General features: G+C 31.7%; 1 protein-coding gene across 1 annotated transcript in view; it reads left to right on the top strand.

Moving 5' to 3' along the window:
- The first annotated feature begins 2960 nt into the window (after nucleotides 1–2960).
- LOC140449144 (uncharacterized) overlaps nucleotides 2961–20419 on the top strand; it is a 42093-nt gene continuing 24634 nt past the window's right edge. The window contains exons 1-11 of the mRNA XM_072542293.1: nucleotides 2961–3155; nucleotides 3851–3925; nucleotides 6891–6965; nucleotides 7073–7147; nucleotides 7227–7301; nucleotides 7407–7481; nucleotides 10161–10229; nucleotides 10329–10403; nucleotides 10842–12029; nucleotides 17782–18136; nucleotides 18188–19365. Of these exons, the coding sequence (XP_072398394.1) occupies nucleotides 2981–3155; nucleotides 3851–3925; nucleotides 6891–6965; nucleotides 7073–7147; nucleotides 7227–7301; nucleotides 7407–7481; nucleotides 10161–10229; nucleotides 10329–10403; nucleotides 10842–12029; nucleotides 17782–18136; nucleotides 18188–19365 (3415 nt within the window). The 5' untranslated portion in view covers nucleotides 2961–2980. The remainder of the gene's footprint in view (nucleotides 3156–3850; nucleotides 3926–6890; nucleotides 6966–7072; nucleotides 7148–7226; nucleotides 7302–7406; nucleotides 7482–10160; nucleotides 10230–10328; nucleotides 10404–10841; nucleotides 12030–17781; nucleotides 18137–18187; nucleotides 19366–20419) is intronic.

Genomic DNA, 20419 nt, shown 5'->3' on the forward strand with positions numbered 1-20419 from the left:
TTCTGAATCCATATTGTGAGTTGCTGACGTGATTGTTTGACTCAAAATAGGAATAAAATTGTTGTTTGATAACCTTTTCAACCACTTTCCCAAAAGTAGAAACAATGCTTATGGGTCTGTAATTGTCAGTTTTTGAGGAATCACTTTTTTTGTAGATTGGTAATAGTTTTGAGTATTTTAATACTACTGGATATTTTTCTGTTGATAGGATTAAATTATTAAGATGAGTGAAAGGTGTTAAAACTATTTGGTAAGTTTCTTTTAAAATTTTACTATTAATTTCGTGAACGTCCCTACAATTAGAATTACTAAAAGTCTTTATTATTTAAGAGACCTCTTCTTCGACAACGGGACGAAAACAAGACTTGCTCGAAGAAGGATAATTTCTATAATTAAAGAGGACATCGACATTAATAGTGGGAAGAGATGTAATTATATTCTCTGTAATTGTAGTAAAAAATTGATTTATTTCGTCTGGAGGTAGATCAGGTTGTACCGAACTGGATCTTTGTTGTTTATTGCGAAATTTACTATTTCCCAGCAGTCTCTAGGTTTATTATTAGATTTAGTAATAAAATTATAGTAAGCTGAGTTTTAGCAATTATAATTGCCGATTATATTCAAATTTTATTGTTTATATACTTTGAACAAATCGAGATCCTTAGTGAAATCTGCAATGTGTTTAATAAGAGAAAGATTAGATCTGTAAGATCTTAATTATAGTGTGTTTTTTCAGCAGTTTGTCGTACTTTTTTTAAAGGAAAATGCTTTAATATTAGTAAATTATTCTAAGTTTCCGTAAAACTCTGTCAAAAAATCAGGATCATTATTAATATCATAGCAAAAGTCCATACTTGTACTAGCTAGCGCACGTTTAAGCTTCTGTAAACCAGAAGAAGTAATAAACCGTTGAAATGTTTGATTAAGGTCATCAACTTTATGCTCAGAGTCAGTAATTAAAAATTGAGCTTGATGGTCAGAAAAACAAGGTTCAAATACTCCACTCTGTAGATATTTTCTGAAAAATTTGTCATAATGTTGTCGATGCAACTACTGGACTGGGGATGTGATTCTAGTATAATCGTTTATTTTTACTTTTATTATTCATTTACAGAAGTAAATGCATTTAACATATTATGAGTATTATTTCAGATAGAGAACTATGGTTTACAAGGCGTCAGGCTGATAGGGTCACCAATCAGAATAAATGAGAGAGAAGTCGAAACCGTATGCAGACATCTAAAGAATGGCAAATCACCTGGCCCCGGAAATGTAGCTCCGGAACTCATTAAACATGGACCCAAAATACTAATTCAACGACTACGACAACTTTTCCAGGAATGCATAAATAAACATGAAATACCTGAGGAATGGAAAGAATCGCATATGAGCACCATCCATAAAAAGGGAGATAAATCGAAACCTGAAAACTATAGAGGAATTGCAGTGACTAGTAGTATTAGCAGAATATATGGGAAAATAATAAAAAATCGAATAGAAGAAGAATACCAAGATATGGAAGCCGAAGAACAGGCTGGTTTTCGTGCAGGTCGATCTACAATAGACCATGTCTTCTCTATTACTCAGATAATTGAAAAGAAAGTTGCTCGTGGCCAAGAAGTCCATCTGACGTTCGTAGACCTTAGGAAAGCATATGACAGTATCCCGCTTGATAAATTATGGGAGGCACTGGGGAAAACAAATATAAATATAGAATTGATTGAAGCAGTAAAAACGTTGTACTACCAACAAACAACAAGAATTAAAACAGGAAATCTGATAACACCGGGATTCAAAGTGACTAAAGGACTAAGACAAGGATGCTGTATATCCCCAACATTATTCAAAATATACCTCGAAGCAGCACTCAACAAATGGAAGAAAAAATGTACGAATATGGGCATACCACTAATAGACTTAACTTTGTACACTCTGTGCTTTGCAGATGACCAGGTCATCATCGCACAGGACTCTGAAGACCTTAGTTACATGATGCGAAAACTATTAGAAGAGTTTACAGAGTGGGGTTTGGAAGTGAATATGGAAAAAACTGAGTACATGAGTATCGGAGGAGATCAACATAACCTTCTCGTAGAGGAAAATCAAGAGATCAAAATATGTGATAACTACAAATACCTAGGAGTAAAAATCACTCAAGACGGAAAATGAGATGCAGCCATTAAGGAACGAAATACACAGGGAAGGAAAGGCATAGCCTTACTAAACAGCGTACTGTGGGATAAAAACATCTCCAAAGACAACAAAAGAAGAATATACAACACCATAATAAAAAGTATCACAACATATGGATGCGAAGTGTGGCCCCTAAAAGACAGATCAGAGAAAATGCTTAGAGCAACAGAAATGGACTTCTGGCGCCGCTCGGCGGGAATCTCCAGACGCGACAGAATAACAAACGAGAGAGTCCGAGAAATCATGGGGGTTACACATAATATTGTTGATGACATCAAAACGACACAACTCAGATGGTACGGACACGTAAGGAGAATGCCGGAGAATAGAATACCAAGACAAATTCTTGAATGGCAACCAAGAGGTAGGCGAAGACCAGGAAGGCCTAGAAGAAGTTGGAGAGAAGGAGTTGATAAAGAAATCAGAGAAAGAGAACTGGAAGACGATCTATGGAACGATAGAATGAGATGGAGATTGGAAATCGGAAGACGTCGAAGAACGTTGTAAACCGAAATTATATATATGAGTATTATTTCGTTTAAATAAAAAACAGGCGAGAAGATGTAATTTAAAAACATAAAATATTTAAATTATTTAAATAATTTAATTTAATAAATAAATTTAAAGAAGATAAAAAGATTATATAATGACATCACAATATAATATTGCACTAAGCAACCTCTGTGAATCACCTAGAGTAGACATAATAATCATATAAATTTATTGAATAGCTTCTCATAGTCCATTGTGTTTATGATCAACAGATGTTTTGAAAATATTTGAGAAAATGTTTCAGTTCAAAACATTTTTTAAATCGGGAAAGCTTTCCATGTTATTAGGTGGAGCTCTCTTTTGTGTTACAGGTGTTACTGTAATTATGTTTGCAATACCTAGACCGTCGTCCACCGATAATCCGACAATAGAACCGGAATTTGAAACTTCTGTAACTACAGAAGCACCAGGTAATGAATTTATTCATAAGACACGTTTAGTGAGATATGGAGCTCCTTTTTTTGTTCTTTTTTAGTAGCTTTTATCTTTTTAATATTTCCAACATAGTTGACAGAAATTTCTACAATTTACCTTTTACTAATTACCGTCTAGAGCGCCGCTGTGTTATTTTGCTTCTATTTGCAGAGTTTGGAACACATTCAACCGAAAATCCGATAATTGCACTTTAACTTAAAATTTCTGTAACTACAGAAGCATCAGGTAATGATTTTATTGTTTAAAAAAGGTAAAGTACAATAATTATATTTTTTATACTAGCAGCTGGAGCTCATTTTCTTTTACAATTTCCTTGATTGATAATATCTTTTCGATATCTACAACACAGTCGACAGAAAATCCTATAATTGAACCGGAACATAAAACTTCTATAACTACAGACACGGTAGGTAACGATTTTATTGTTTATTAAAGGAAAATACTATTTATACTTTTTATAATAGCAGCTGGAGTTCCTTTATTTGTTACTTTTCTTGATTGTTAATATCTTTTCAGTATATAAAACAGAGATGGTAGAAAATTCGACAAATGAACCTTATTTTAAAACATCTATAACTACAAATGCGTCGCGAAACGATTTTATTTTTTATTAAAATAAAGCTGGAACTCCTTTTTTCTATGATTTTCTTGATTGTTAATTTATTTTCAGTATCTACAACACAAATGGTAGAATATCCAACAAATGAAGCCGAATTTAAAACTTCTATAACTACAGAAGCATCAGGTAACGATGTTATTTATTTATGTAATAATATACAGGATTACCTTAATTACAATATATATATATATATATATATATATATATATATATATATATATATATATATATATATATATATATATATATATATATATATATATAAACGTAAAGTATAAAAATCAGATGATAAGATGATTTCAAATAAACAAAAAAGTACCTATAGCTTGTCAAGCTCTTTTTATCCAATTTTTAAATCTAGCCAAGGAGACACCAAATATTTCTAAATTGTTCTACTTATAATTTTCAGTGTTCGTTCAATGGGAGAGTGCATAACATAATTTGTACGGTGAAAAGGTCTATAAAACAGATCAACATATCTGAGACTTCTGGAGGGAACATTAATAGATTGGAGAAGTTCAGGACAACAAATTAAACTATTTATTAATTTAAACACAAATACTAAGTTAGAGTTATCTCGTCGGATTTTTAATAAATTAATGTTGAGTGTTTTTAAAATATCCGTTATTATAATAAACCGTTCTTAAAGCCCAAACAGACAGTCCAAGACAGTTGTGAACGGTAAAGCCTAAAGATTTTAATGAATTAACTGTTACATCATTTATATGTTGTATAAAACGCAACTGTTCATCAAATGTGACTCCTAAGTCTTTTATTACTTTGACGTAAGACAATTCATTATCATTAATTGTATAAGAAATATCATATTTTTTAAAACCTCTATAAAAACTTATATAGCAGCATTTAACAACATTTAAATGCAAAATTTTATTCTCACACCTAATACTCAACCGGTCTAAATCTTCTTGAATTAAAGTTATGTCATCATTTGAGTCTACAGATTTAAATAATTTTAAAATCATCTGCAAACATCAGGAAAACGCAGTTTTAAAACATTCTGATAATCGTTCAAAAACATATTAAATAGCAAGGGTGAACAGTTAGCTCCTTGGGTACTCCTGATGTCACATGAATTTTATTTGAATTAATACACCCTATTCTCACTTGTTGTGTGCGGTCTCTTAAAAAGCTGCTAAACCATTGTAGGTATTGATGACTGAAGCCATACTCATTTAATTTTTCTAATAGGATGTAATGATCTACTTTGTCAAATGCCTTGGAGAGGTCAGTATAAATAGTATCCATTGACTGTTATTCTCCAAGGCGTTTATTATATTTTGCTCAAATAGTACTAAATTTGTTACCGTTGATTTATTCTGAGAAAATCCATGTTGATTGTGTACTAGACGCTCTTTACAATAACATTTTAATTGATCGTGCATTAGTCTATCAAAAAGTTTTAGTATAGAGGATTGTTTACACACGCTTTGATAATTTTGTATGTCTTGCTTATTACCTGATTTAAAAATTGGGCAGATATAAGAATGCTTCCATAAAGTTGGAAAAACTGATGTCTTTAATGATGACTCAAAAAGAATATGTAAAGGATTAGTTGGTGAATAAATACAATTCTTTAGAAAATAATCAGGAATATTATCTGGCCCAACTTATTACGTAAGAATAAAATGTTTTTAAAAATATCTTTGACTCTTTGAAAAATTGTAAAGAAAAACTGGAAAGGAAGATACTGCGGATTATCTATGTGCCTTGCAGAGAAGAGACAACAGGAGAATGGAGAAGAAGACACAATGATGAACTCCAGACAGTATATGGAGATGAAAACATAGTACGCTACATTAAAGCAAACCGAATAAGATGGGCGGGCTACGTACAAAGATCGAGTGACGAAAGAGTCCTGAACGCCACATTCTGGGAAAGGCCCTATGGCAGAAAATCAGTTGGTCGCCCAAGAAAGAGATGGAAGGACGCAGTAGCCAGTGATCTACGCAAAATAGGAATACAGCAATGGGAAATATCTGCTCTGGACCGACAACAATGGAGGAAAATAGTAAACGCGGACAAGACTCACATAGAGTTGTAGAGCCAAATGATGATGATATTAAAAAATTAGGTATAAAAAAATTGCTGTTACCTTTACTTTCAGGTTATTAATATTTGTTTTTCTCGATTAAACTGTTGAAAAAAATTGACTGAGTTGTCTAGTTGTTGCTATAGCATTACCATAATACATACTATCTGGTAAATCATTTGATGCTCTCTTACTACTTACAAACTGCCAAAAGTACTTAGGATTACTGCATAAATTATGGTTTTGATTCAGATAAGTATTATAACATTGATTTGATAAATCTTTACACAATCTTCTAAGTTCTCAGAAAATCACATAATCCTCTTGATTACAGGAAGCCAAATAATTTTTATGAGCAATTTGTTTCTGTACAACTAAATAACGTAAGTTGGCATTAAACCATTGTAGATAACTAGAAGTTCTAAATTTTTTCACTGGTACAAACAATGATAATGACATTAAGTATGTAATATGTGATAAAGTATGTAAAATTCTGTTAGACCATCTTCAACATTTGACAAATTCTAATCAAGGTATCATTGAAAGATAATTATTGAGACCTTCATAGTCTGCGTTTAAAAAATCATAGTAAAATTTAGTATACTCTAAATATTTACCTTGTAGTACAATTTATATTTTTTATATTACCAGCTTAGGCTTCTTTTTTTATTTTTTTGATTGTTACTACATTTTCAGTATCTACAATACAGATGGTAGAATATCCAACAAATGAACCCGAATTTAAAATTAGAATAGAAGATTTCCTAATATTCCATACTAGAGTAAAAAAAACTTTCTCTAGTATGGAGTATTAGGAAATCGTTTTCACAAAGGCATTTCTGTCTAGACAAATTGGAATTCCGTGGATACAATTATAAATTCCCATGCTAGTGTATTTTTGTCATCTGCTTGTTTTGTAATGTTTAGAAAACACAGATTTAGGCTGAATCCTGAATTCGATTTCCGGTTTATATTCCCATTAGCAGATGTCGCTGTAGCGTCTGTTTGTGAATATTTTCTTAATTGTTAATATCTTTTCAGTATCTACAACACAAATGGTAGAATATCCAACAAATGAATCCGAATTTGAAACTTCTATAACTACAGAAGCATCAGGTAACGATGTTATTGTTTAATCAAGTCTAATATAATATTTATTTTTTTTAATAACAGCTGGAGCTCCTTTTTATTTGCAATTTTTTTAATCGTTAATATCTTTTCAGTATCTACGACAGAGGTGGAAGAAAATCCGACAAATGAACCAGAATTTAAAACTTCTGTAACTACAGAACCTACAGGTAACCATTTTAGTACTGGTAACCATTTAGTAGCTGAAGCTCCTTTTTTTTGTAATTTTTTTAAATAACATCTTTTCAGTATTTACAACGCAGTCGACCGAAAACCCGATAACTGAACCGGAACTTAAAACTTCTATAACTACAGACACGTCAGGTAACGATTTTATTGTTTATTAAAATATAGTACAATTTATATTTTTTATAATAGCAGCTGGAGCTCCTTTTTTGGTTGTTTTCTTAACTGTTAATATCTTTTTAGTATCTACAACACAGTCTACCGAAAATCCTATAATTGAACCGGAACATAAAACTTCTATAACTACAGATGCTTCAGGTAACGATGTTATTGTTTAACACATTGCCTGCCATACGTCTTCTTCAAAAAGTCTCATGTAACTCCTCACTATAAAGTTGTTGAACTTTGGGGGCCATGTCAAGCAGATATGACTGACGAAAATTTTTAAGGTGAGGGCATGTCGGTCATATATAACTGACATGATAGCTTTTGAATACTCTTCTATCACTCCAGATTACGTGATGGTATATAGATTTTTATATACGATTTTTTTATTGTGGCGCTCAGTGAAACTTCATTAAAACATTAGTGGCACTTTAAAGAAAAAATAATGACAAATTAGAAGAAAAAACATAGTTTTTATTTTTGCCATACAAAAGTGAAACAAAAACAGGAAAATATAAATTTATTAGGTATGAATATTTTTAAAGCATTCAATGCACATATAGGGTTGATCAGGGTAACCACAGCACTAAGTCAGTACTTTTTTCACCTTCTTTCTGGCTTTCGATTTTCCTAGAGAACCAATCAAATTCTTGTAACAAGGCTTGCAAATACAACGAATTTTTTTGTCATTTGTGTCTATGTCTAACATTTATTGAACCAGCTGTTCTTTGAAACTTCGTATTTGTATATTCTTTTTCTTTTTGTCTGAAACCATTTTCATTACCAGGTAAGCATTAACTACACTAATGCCGAGGATATAGTGAATGGCCAACTTCCTGAACCACTTTACCCCTTTTCGTAAAGTTGTCGCATAAGAAGACTTTTAATCAGATATATTTATGCCAGATTTACCTCGATTGTAAGCTACTACTATACTCGGTTTTATTTTAGGTTCCCTTTTACTACTTTTTCGTAAGTTGTTTACTAGTTGATGTTTTCGATGCGGTAGTGTTCTCTTTATTTTGTGAGGTATCAATCAATTCAGGCGCATGTTTGGTAGATAGTAATTTTACATCAAGAATGTCTCGCCACTTGAAAATTTTACTATTCCATTTTCTTCCTCTTTACTTATATATTAGCCTTTCTTCAATTTTTTTTATCATAAGTTCTTTTAAAAATGTTTTTTTTGGTCCTAACAGTACTAATTAATTGCGTATTTTGATTTAGGAGCGATAAAGCCAAGGGATAACTAGAGTAGAAGTTATCGACAAAGAATGTACGACCTTGATTTAGAAGGACCTTCGACAATTTTAGACACTCACGATGCCCCAAACCTAAATTTGTGTCAAATGTTTCTGCTTTGCCTTTATACATGCTCGTAGTCCAGGTATAAACATTTGTTGTTCTCAACCGAAGTGTACACATTTTGATATTTTAAATTATTTAATGAATCAAGTAAATATTTAATTTTATCCATACGACTTGTAGTAGGTGTCACTGGATCTCTAAAATGTATAATCTACCGTAAAAATTCATATTTGTTTCGAGACAATATTTTAGATGGCAGGGAATATTATAAATACTCTTATTAGACAAGTAAGCTAGAATATTTCCTAATTTTACCAGACCCATCCATAAAGAAAGACCAAAACGTTTTTTTATTTCATTACTATTCGTAGGAATCCATTTTGTTAATCTAGACCGACATTGTATTTGGTTGTCTCGATTACCCTTGCTGCATATTTATTTGTATATGCCACAATATTATTTATAATTTCATCATCTACAAACAAGCAATATGCCGTAAGTTGTTAGATCTTTAGGGATGTTAATTTTTAGTCCAGAAGGTCCTAAAAAATTGTAATTTAATTATTCATTCAGTAAAGCATTCATATTCATGGTATCTTAAAAAGAAAATGTTTTAGGACATCCTGTATATTTTGACCACTCAGTATTATAACTGCGAGGCTCGTTTTTATTTTCTGATTCTAGAACATATATTTCTATAGCTTTTTTATCTTCATTTTCTGCCTCTTCCCTTTCTTCTTCCTGTTGCATATAATGTAATAATGCCTGCATACTATCATCGTCGGGTTCTTCTAACTCTTCTTCAGAGGGAAGCCAATCTTTCGTACAAGGTTTCGGACAGGCCACGTCAGTCACAATTGGAAGACGATTTTACATAAACAAAAATCATTTTTTTTTATCATGCAATCATTTTTTGTTGAAAACATGTTAATATAGAAGTAAAAACTTTTTCATATATCACGTTTTTTGGTGTTGCCTCAAATTAGCCCCTATTGAAATAACGTTGTCACTCATATATAACCGACATGGCTTACAACAAAAAATTTCTGTCAGTCAATTGTAGGTGACGTGGCAGGTAATGTTTTAATAACGTATAGTACAATATATTTTTTTATACAAGCAGCTGGACCTCGTTTTTTTGCATTGTTGATTTTTATTATCTCTTACTGTACTATTTACAACATATATATATATATATATATATATATTTATATATAAATGAGAATCCGACAAATGATCCAAGTTTAAAACCCTATAATCACAGAAGCATTAGGTAACGATTTTATTGATGAGTCAAGTAAAGTACACTATAATATATTTTTTATACTAGCAGCTGGAGCTCTGGAACTCATTTTCTCATGAAAAGAATAGGACAAATCATTCGGAATTTAAACAGAAGCAACAATTACAGAAACAACACGTAGCTATTTTATTGTTTAGTCAAGTATATTACACTTATATTTGTTATACTAGGATCTGGAGCTCCTCTTTTCGTCGCTTTCTTGATTTTTATTATCTTTTCAGTATTTTCAACACAGATAGAAGACAATCCGACAATAGAACCTAAAACCTCTGTAACTACACAAGCACCAGGTAAAGAATTTATTCTTTAATCAAGTATAATATTGTCTATATTTTATATACTACCAGCTACAGCTTTTTTTATTTTTTTTAATGCTTTTATCTTTTCAGTATTTACAACACAGATAGAAGAGAGTACGACAAATGGTCCTGAATTTAAAACCTCTATAACTACAGAAGAATCAGGTAGATTTTATAGCTGAAATGTTTTATTGTAATTAGTTTCATCTTTCTCTCATTAGTTCACTTTAATATAGTTTCATCATTCGTATCTACTTTTCAGGATGCTACAAATAAATGATTCCTTTTTTTTTTAAATTCCATCCTATATTTCAAGTCGTTAATGGTTTTATTTGGTTCATAAAGTTACTTTTTCATATTGTTATTTTCCTTCTTCAGGCCTCTCAATTTTTTCACGAATTCCTTTTTGTAAATTATTTTACATTACCCTTCACCTACTACTTACGGATTCCGAAATTGGCATTTAATTTTTACTCCACTTGCGTTAATTGTACGGGAAAGATGCAGATAAATTTTAATTGTTTGTTTGCGATTTAACCCCACGATCTTAAAATCCATTTTATTTTTAAAATCTAAATTCATACCTATTCATTTTTATTTTAGGATTCTGTGAAATTAACCAAATAAAATACAGTAATACAGCACCCCTTCTCTTATCTCCTAATACACAAAATATTATTTATCCCCAAGGAAAAGCAACTACGATCTTTGCCATCAACGAAAAAGTAGAATTTTCATGTCCTCAAGCAGAAGTACGAGCAAATGGAGTTAACTTAGGTTCTAACATTACGGTTGTTTGTAAGTCCAAAGAGACGTTTATATATAATGGAATAAATATAGAGTGGAAAAACGTTTCATGTTCAAAGTCATTAGTATCAACCATTAATGAGATGCCAGTTACAAATTTGAGCTCAGACGATCCTAATAAACCTTGTGATATTGGCGACGACAGTACAATCTTCTTAAATTTAGGTTATACAGTCGACTCAAGTCGTTTTATCAATATTTTTAACATTTGTTTTAATACAACAAACAGAATAGCTCTTTATTCTCACTATATTCTGACAAGTTCTGTAAATTTTGGATCCAGAAATGTAACGCGTTCTAATATTCGACAATATGATCCAGTTTATAAATTAGGCGAACCTGTAAAACAGATTTATGAAGAAAGTAAAAAAACAATTAATAATTTACTAGGTTTACCAGATGATTCGGATAAATATATTAACAATAATACATTTATTACCGTACAACAACTTGCTACTGAAAATGATTTTTATTCAGCATCTTTTCAGCTGGCTGTTAAGAACTACGTTAACATTGCACCGCAATGGAACTCGATTAACAATGGAAATTGGTTACAAGAGAAAGAAATAAGAATGTACGGAACTAACAAAAATGTTAACCTAGAAATTTGGAGTGGAACATATGGCGTTACTGAATTAAACAATGAAACAATAGAGCCCCCGAAGCCCACAGAGCTATATCTTTTTGAAAGACAAAGCAAAAAGCAGTTTGTGATAGCCTTTCCAGTACCTGCCTTTTATTGGAAAGTTGTATACAATCCCTTAAATAAACAAGGAATAGTTCTTATAGGACATAATAATCCGTATGTGGATAAAGTTGCTCCAGGAGAACAAATTTGTGATGATATATCTAGTAAAATAAATTGGATAAGTTGGGACAAAGAACTTTACGACAAGGGATATTTTTACGCCTGTGACTATAATGATGACAGATTCCACAACATTGTCCACTTTGCACCAAAACTCAAAATAACTGAATATCTATGAATGAAAAACAATAAAATGTATATTTATTATAATAAAAAAAAAGTTTTAAAAATTTGTTGTTTTTAGTTCAGGCTTTTTGGTCTATAATTTTTTGCTAGGTAGTATCAGTAATTGCATTAAATTAGTAGTGGTATTTACCTACTTAGTGCCCTTCCGTTTTATATAAGATATGTTATATCGAATATACGAATATGAAAATAAGAAAAAAACGATCAGTTGGTTTCAGATTTAATAGGAATTTTCTTTTTACCAAAATAAACCTAATATACTGAAATTATAGACTCCTTTATGAAACCTTTGATTAAAAAAAAAATAATAAATAAATAAAGGGCAAAAAATATAGGAAGAAGATGAAGACCCGTTAAACAAAAATCCGTCAAAGTTCTTTCTTATACCAAGAGAATCCTTGTATTAATCTAAATACTTTAAAACATTTCTGTCAAGAAAAAGAAGATTTAATGAAATAAAAAAGGATGAGAACATGACTTGTTGAATAAGAATTAAATATAGGCCTCCTTACAACAAAATTAATTATGTGCCAACTTTCAAGACACTAAGACTATTCTTTCAGGAAAAAGTAAAGGTATACGAATATAAAAAGAAGAAGAATACACATTTACTACTAATTTAATATAGTTCTTCTTTATTCCAAGAAGAACCTATAAACTATGTATTAAGTTTCAACATATTGTTCTGAAGCTATTTTCTTGTGGCATTTTAAATTAATTACTATTTAAATGGGAATAAACCACAATTAAAGGTTAAAATACGTTTATTGACGTTTCAATTTCCACTTCGGAAATCGTTCTCAAAATACAAACATTAGTAAATAGATATTTAAATAATAATAATAATAGTAAATCATTTACTAATGTTTGTATTTTGAGAACGATTTCCGAAGTGGAAATTGAAACGTCAATAAACGTATTTTAACCTTTAATTGTGCTTATTCCCATTTAAATAGTAATTAAGTTAACATTTTTCAGTGATACGAAAAGAAGAAGAATACCTGTTGACTTAAATATCAATAACGCTCTTTCTTTAGAAGCCATTGAACGGAGGAAAGGTTCATTCTGTCGCGCCTCTAGCGGAATTTAAATTGCTTAAATTTGGCGGTAAAACAATAACTTGAGGTTGTAGTTTATGTGTCGCAGTTTCACATCAAAGATCAAGTGTAGATGGTCTTTGGTTTCACATGGTTAGCCTTATTTTAAGAATATATTGAAAATAGTTAGTAGAGACAAAAACGTTTTGTGAAATTTTGAGCACACACTAAACAAGCAAAAAAAGTAACATAAAAAAGCAGAAGACCAGTTTAGTAATATTTTATTGGCGCCACTATCGCAAGAGAAATTTATTGTTTTGTTTTGTTTTGACCGCGGTGAAAGCGGGGGTATCCGTAAATATTATCTGTTGGTAATTCCATTCTTGTTTTCGGAAGGGATATCGCGTAGCAATCAAAGAGCGCTTCGATGTACGGTGACTCCTATCCTTCGATGGCTACCGTCAAAAATTCTTTTACTAAGCTTCAAAGTCGTTGCCCGTCGGTTTGTGATGGGCCATGCCCAAGTGTCCCAAAAAAGGCTACTACAGAGCTATAACGTGACAAAAATCCACGATCTCGTATTGATAGACAACCAATTGAATGTGCGCGAGATATCAATGACAGTAAGTGTCGGCAAAACATAGATCCACTGGTATATACCAGAGACCAAGGACCAGTTGAAACAGTGGAGTCCACCAGGCGAACTTCGAAGAAGGTGAGAAGTGTCCTATCTGCTGGAAAGATGATACCCCCAGTTTTCTGGGATTCACAAGGTCTGACCTATATCGAATATCTGGAGAAAAGCCAAACTGTCACAATGCTCTCCTATGTCAAATTATTGGGCCGATTTGCCACCGAATTGCAAAAAGAAACTGCCTTATTTGGCAAAAAAGAAGTGACAGTGCACAGGCTCATACCTCCGGCGTCGCCACAGCAAAATTGGCGAATTTGGCTACGAACTACTATTCCATCCACTGTAATCTCCATATTTGGCCCGGTGCGACCTCTTATTGTTTCCAAACTTCTAAACCACCTGCCGGGTAGAAATTTGAGTCGAATAAGGAGGTTATCTCCGCCACTAAGGCGTACTTTGCAGACCTCTAGATAACATATGTTTCAGATGGGTTTAAGAAGTTTAAGCATCGCTGAGCCAAGTGTATTTAGTTAAAAGGAGACTATGTTGAGAAATAAATCACCAGTTTTCTAAAATTTTCATTTTTTTGCCTAGGTAAAGTAAAATATTGCCATTAACTAAACTATATTTTTATATAAGTTATTTTTTATATTCCAACTTCTATAGACGAACGACATAATACCGTAAACGATACGGAATGCCAAAAAGGATCCATGTTTACTATTGGAGAAGTTAGATAATAAGGATCAAAGATGATAAAGCTTTCACAAGTTGTACGCAGAATTGTTAAAACTTATGGATGAACATGGAATAACATAGTTAAAAACTACATTTACCAAAATCTAAGTAACTTTCCACAAAGGTGGTTAAAATAGCTATACGAGAAAAAAAAATCAAATGCAAAAACATATGAAGACTTTAGAATAATTTGCATGATTATTTATTTAGTTCATATCCATTTAACAGTAAAACACAGGAGAGCATACATAAAAGACGAATAATAAGTAGATACAATTTGGATTCCGCATTCTTTTAGTACACGGGAGAATCTTTTCGTTGTATTAAGTTTTAATTCAGAGATGAAAAGTAAACGTTTAGTGTGTTGCTTCCAAGGATAGAGCAAAACATAACATAGATAAGCTCGTAACAGTCGTAACAGTGCTAAAAAAGATAAAGGCCTAAGAATTATCTACTAAGTATATCTACTCTAACGAAACTGTTAACATTAAAGTCCATAACTGGTTGATAGAGGCAATTTCGATAGATACAGGAGTGAGACATGGATGCATTCCGTCCGCGTTTATATTTAACATATTTTCGCATAAGCGTTTGAGTAACAAGAAGAACACATATTAGTCAATAGTTTTTGCAGATAGCTTACAAGGTTTATAAACAAAACAATAATGTCACAAATATCAGATATCAATAAGGAGTTAATGCTGGAATTTAGTAAAAAAATTCATAGTAGTCAATAAGTGCGAAATACAAAAAAAACATAGCTTTTGATTAAAGAACGGGCCGATAGGTACACATATCTTGGTGTCAACATAAACAACCAATCCATCGAAATAAAACATTGCATAGAGAATACAAAACAGGCATTCATAAATTTAAAATATATCTTAAGAAGTTACGATTTACCACTCAAAAATAAAATCTTTATCCTCAGAATTAACGTGTAAAGGGACAGGTAACTGTTCCATGTAGAATTTGTGTTACTGATAGACTCACGCCTGTTTTACTTCGGTTATTAGCCTCAACTGATTCTATTCGGGGGTAGTAATGCATCTTAAATAGCCTCTTCTACTCATATATCAACCTCACATTCATGTTGGTGAAAGCTGTTAAAACAAATGAGGCTCTGACGAACGAGTATCAGCAGAATAACTGAAATTAGGAATATGTAATTCCATTAAAAACCGCCAACACGCCTTGGCAAGCACGACAAATTTTAAAAGCACGCCAAATACCAGTAAAATAAAATGAAAATAATAAAAATAGTAGAAATCCGAAGATTTCTTACTTGGCGAAACTAAAATTCAGATAAAATTTTGCTGATTCCAGGTTACAGTATAATAAGCAGCACAATTTTCGTATTGAAAGATTTCAAAGTAATCATAAAGTTTTATTTTTCGTTAGAAGAGGTTTTTGTCATCTCAATATCGCAGGTCTAATTTTTTTTTATTTGGCCCAATGGAGAAAAAAACATCAAAGACAATCAATTTCGTTGGAAACGAAAATTGCAATTTTAGATCGCTTAGGAAAAGGAAAAGGAGAATGATCTACGGCAATTGATAAACATTTTAATGTAGGAGAATCAACAGTTGGTTGCAGTTCCATTTTCAAAGCTGGTTTCTTTACAATTTACTACAGATTTTTATGATATCGGTTTCCGAACCACTTTTAACGAACGTGAATACAAAATCATCAGTTTACGACAACGGAATGTGATAAGACATAATGCTGAAAATGACGAAATATCCATATCAATAAATAAAAATGATATTAAAGTCACCTTGGCATAAAACAAGGAGGAAGCTCTGAAATATATGTACAAGTGGATGCCAGATGTAGACAGAAACATGTTCTTCAACATGTCTCAACATAAACAGTAAAACTGAGATTGCTGATCAGAAGATCAGCAATCTCAGTTTTATGTTTCATGTTTTCGTTTTTTATTAAAGTCACTAAGTTCTATGTTATTTTATTTTTTCAATAAAAATATGGCAAAAATTAAACAATTTCTATTCCTTTTTTTTAATGTGCTTTTGTAATAGACTTTCATCTATTATGTTTAAAATAAAAGTAAATATACTTTCTTGTATACCAAATCTAATAGTCAAAATATTCAAAGTCATTTTTTTCAGTTTCTACATTTTGTATCATACAACCTTGTAATTCTTAGGCAGCGAACTGTAAGAGCCATTAAGAAGAATGAAGTTGCTATAAGAAAATCTATAATTTCTGGTACAAAATTAAGCGCCAAATTTTCATCTTACTTAAGGGATGTATTATTAGAAAGAACAGAAAGAGCCATTGCAATTTGGATTGAGGAACTAATTCAAAGAAGAATTTCTGTAAGCGGTTAATTAACCAGGAAAAAGCTCTTCAGTTTTATGAGTTAATGAAAGAGACAGAGCCACCAACTTCCACTTCCAAAGCCGGTAAAAAATTTCAGCTAGCAAACGATGGGTAATCGGGTTTATAAAAACAAATGCATTTCATAATATCAAGATCACAGGAGAGAGTGATACAGCAGATAAAGCAGCAGCAACAATATTTCCACAGTAGCTAGCGAAAATTATTGAAGATATGGACTATTGTGCCGATCAAGTATTTAACGCTGTTGAAACGGGACTGTATTGGAAAAAAATACCTAAACGTACTTACATCGCAAAGGTTGAAAAAACGGCAAGTGGGCATAAAGCAAGTAAAGACCGAGTACTATTATAAATAGTTTGTAGCAATAGATCAGGAGATAGGATGTTGAAACCGCTCTTAATAAATAAATCTCTTAGACCACGTACTTTAATAGGTAAAGATTTACTTTAAAAGTAAAACTAGAAAAAGCAGTGATGTTAGAAAATTGATAGAAAAACATTATGATTTAAACTAGAAGAGTATTCAAGAATTAAGCTAGTTTAACCCTTTCGAGACTCCAGGTACATATGTGTACCACTATGTTTGCATACAAGCCTAAAGTGATATTTTGCCGTTAAATATTATTTAAAAATGTACCAGTCAGTTCTCCATTGCATCGTTTGAGTCACGTTCACGTGTAGCCGCGTAAAATATTTTAGTTAACCTAGAATTTGCGAGTTTTAGATGTGTTGGTTGCTACAGTCAGCATAAATACATTGTTTTTTGATACAAATTATAGTTAAATTGTATTATATCATTTTACAGACTGTTTGTTTTTGTGTCTTTTTATAGTAAGTATATTTAGATTGTTATTTATTTATAGTAAAATAAACATTTGACTGTTTTTAAAATCTATGGTACTAATAAGTACCAATAGTCTTATAGTACGGTATGTAAGTGTACCATTAGTCTTATTCATGTCATTTTTAGATATGGATAAGAAAAGGCCACTTACACAGAAAGAACTTCAATATTATGCAGAATTATCATTTTCCGAGTCTGGAAGTAGTGATGACATGTATAAGCCTTCTGATGATGAATCGGAATCAGACGAGGACTGCAAAGATAATTTTCATGAAACTTCTGATGAAGAATCAGAATCAGAGTTAGAAGTTCTTGATACACAGGAAACTTTACAAGAAACTGCCACACCTAGTAGTTCTTTTGTGTTGTGGTCAACACCAAATGAAGGTTTTGCTCCGAAAAAACAAATTTCAAGTCAACGTAGTTGTACATTGGATGCTGGCATACAATCTAACTTGACGCCATACCAATATTTCAAAAAGTTGTTTCCACGTTCTTTGTATATGTATATTGCTCAATGCACTAATGAAAGGATTGAAATATGTAAGCAGTCAAGAAGAAACGCTCGTCTGAAAGAAACTGACTTAGGAGAAATTCAAATAGTTCTTGGTTGTATGCTAGTTATGTGCTACAACCGTGTACCAGAAATCAGTAATTATTGGTCAACTCATCCTTCACTGGGAAACGTTTCAATTCAAAATGCAATATCCCGTGACAGATTCAAAGTTATATCGTCAAAAATGTATTTTGCATCACCAAAGAAACCAACAGAAGCCTCAAAAACGTATTACATTGATGACGTTGTACAATGCTTGAAAGGTACCTTTCAAAAATATCGACAAGACAGCAGTTTTCAAAGTATCGACGAGTCCATGACGAAATTCAAAGGTCGATCGTCACTCAAACAGTATATGCCGCTAAAACCAGTAAAAAGGGGAATCAAAATGTGGCTTAGGTCAGACTCGTTTACTGGATATACCTTCGACTTCAACATCTACACAGGTCGCAAAACTGAATATGTAGAAGGAACTCTTGGGGAACGTGTAGTGAACAAACTTGTTTCCACAGCAAAAGAAAGAGATATAACCTTTTGCTTTGATCGTTTGTTTACTTCGGTTTGTCTGTTGGAAAATATAGAGTACGCAGCAATAGGGACCTGTAACCAAAATAGAAAAAACTTGCCAAAAATAAAAGATAAATTGCAAAGAGGTGAATGCGTATTTCAGTGCAGTGAAAACGGACTAATGTTTGTGAAATGGCAGGACACCAAGGAAGTCTTGATGCTGAGTAATTGCCATAATGACAGTGTTTCATCTATCAATAAAACCATGAGAGATGGTTCGAAAGTAAATGTGTCCTGTCCAGAAATGATAGCGTGCTACAGGAAAATTATGGGTGGGGTTGATCTAGCAGACCAAATGGTAGGATTGTACGATTTAGATCGTAAATCAAACAAATGGTGGAAAAAAGTATTCCATCGCTTACTTATGATGTCAGTTGTAAACTCATGGATTATTTATAATGAAAAAAATAAGAAAAAAATTCCTCTGATTCAATTTTTGGTACCTCTGGCAGAAGAAATGATAGCTGAAGGACAAAAAATAGCTGCTATACGACGTTTATCTAAGAAGGGAAGAATATTTATGAAAAGAAAACGTTTCGAGAGTGTATCATTACATCTTCCAATTGAAGGAAGCACAAGAAGACGATGTAAAATGTGCACTGATAATAAAACTCAAACACGTACAAAAACCCTTTGCGAAGAGTGTGACATTCCTTTATGTAAAAACTGTTTCGCAGTATATCACCGTAAATAATATTTTGTATTTTTGAGTAATTGTTTTGTATTTTTGAGTAATAAAGTAATACAAATATATTATGTGGTATATAATAATATTTTTATGTGGTACTGTTGGTACACATATGTACCAATACACAAGACTAATGGTACATATGTGTACCACTACCCCCACGAACACCCTAACGTTTTCATTAACATTTTTTGTTAAAAAAGGGTATATTTGTGTATATAAAAATAAAAAACCACAAAAATATGTTTTTAAAACTCGTTAAAAAAAACCGTCTCGAAAGGGTTAAACACGTTTTAGAACGAGACATTTTTGAAAAACATCCACCTGAAGACGAAGTTCATAAATAATTAGTTTACTTTCAACAACAATACTAGTAAAATAAACAGGTTCCAATGTTTTCCTGATTATCGACACAATATTAATAAATATAAAAAGTCACAAAAACGAATAGAAATATGGACCAGTTTTTTAAGCTTTTGTATGAATTTCTTTCAGATATTCGAAGTAATTTATCATGCAGCCTATTTATTTTAATTTCTGGAAACTTTTTTGTTTTTGTCTTAGTTTTATGTAATTTTAGAAGGCTACGGGACATATCAATACTTTTTTAAGGCAATTTTTTTATCTGTGTCTTTCTGTGGAACGTATCCACCACAAAAAACGACACCTTACTGTATATAAACTTTTTTAACTGTGGAATTGTCATAAAGTTCTCGTTAATAGCAGGTTATTCTTTATGCAGTTATGGATTATACTAGTTACGTTTTGTTTTGAAATCGTTTATTTCATACTTAAGCCCCTAATAATAAAAACATCTTGCCATTCAAAGATATACTATTTGCTCAGATTATGAGTTTAAGATATGTGATAATTTATTAAGGTTTAAAGTAAATTTATAATAGGGATTATCTCTATACTTTATTCCTGACGACTTAATTTAGGTTAATAAAATT

Source organism: Diabrotica undecimpunctata, chromosome 8 (genome assembly GCF_040954645.1).
Source record: "Diabrotica undecimpunctata isolate CICGRU chromosome 8, icDiaUnde3, whole genome shotgun sequence".
NCBI lineage: Eukaryota > Metazoa > Arthropoda > Insecta > Coleoptera > Chrysomelidae > Diabrotica > Diabrotica undecimpunctata.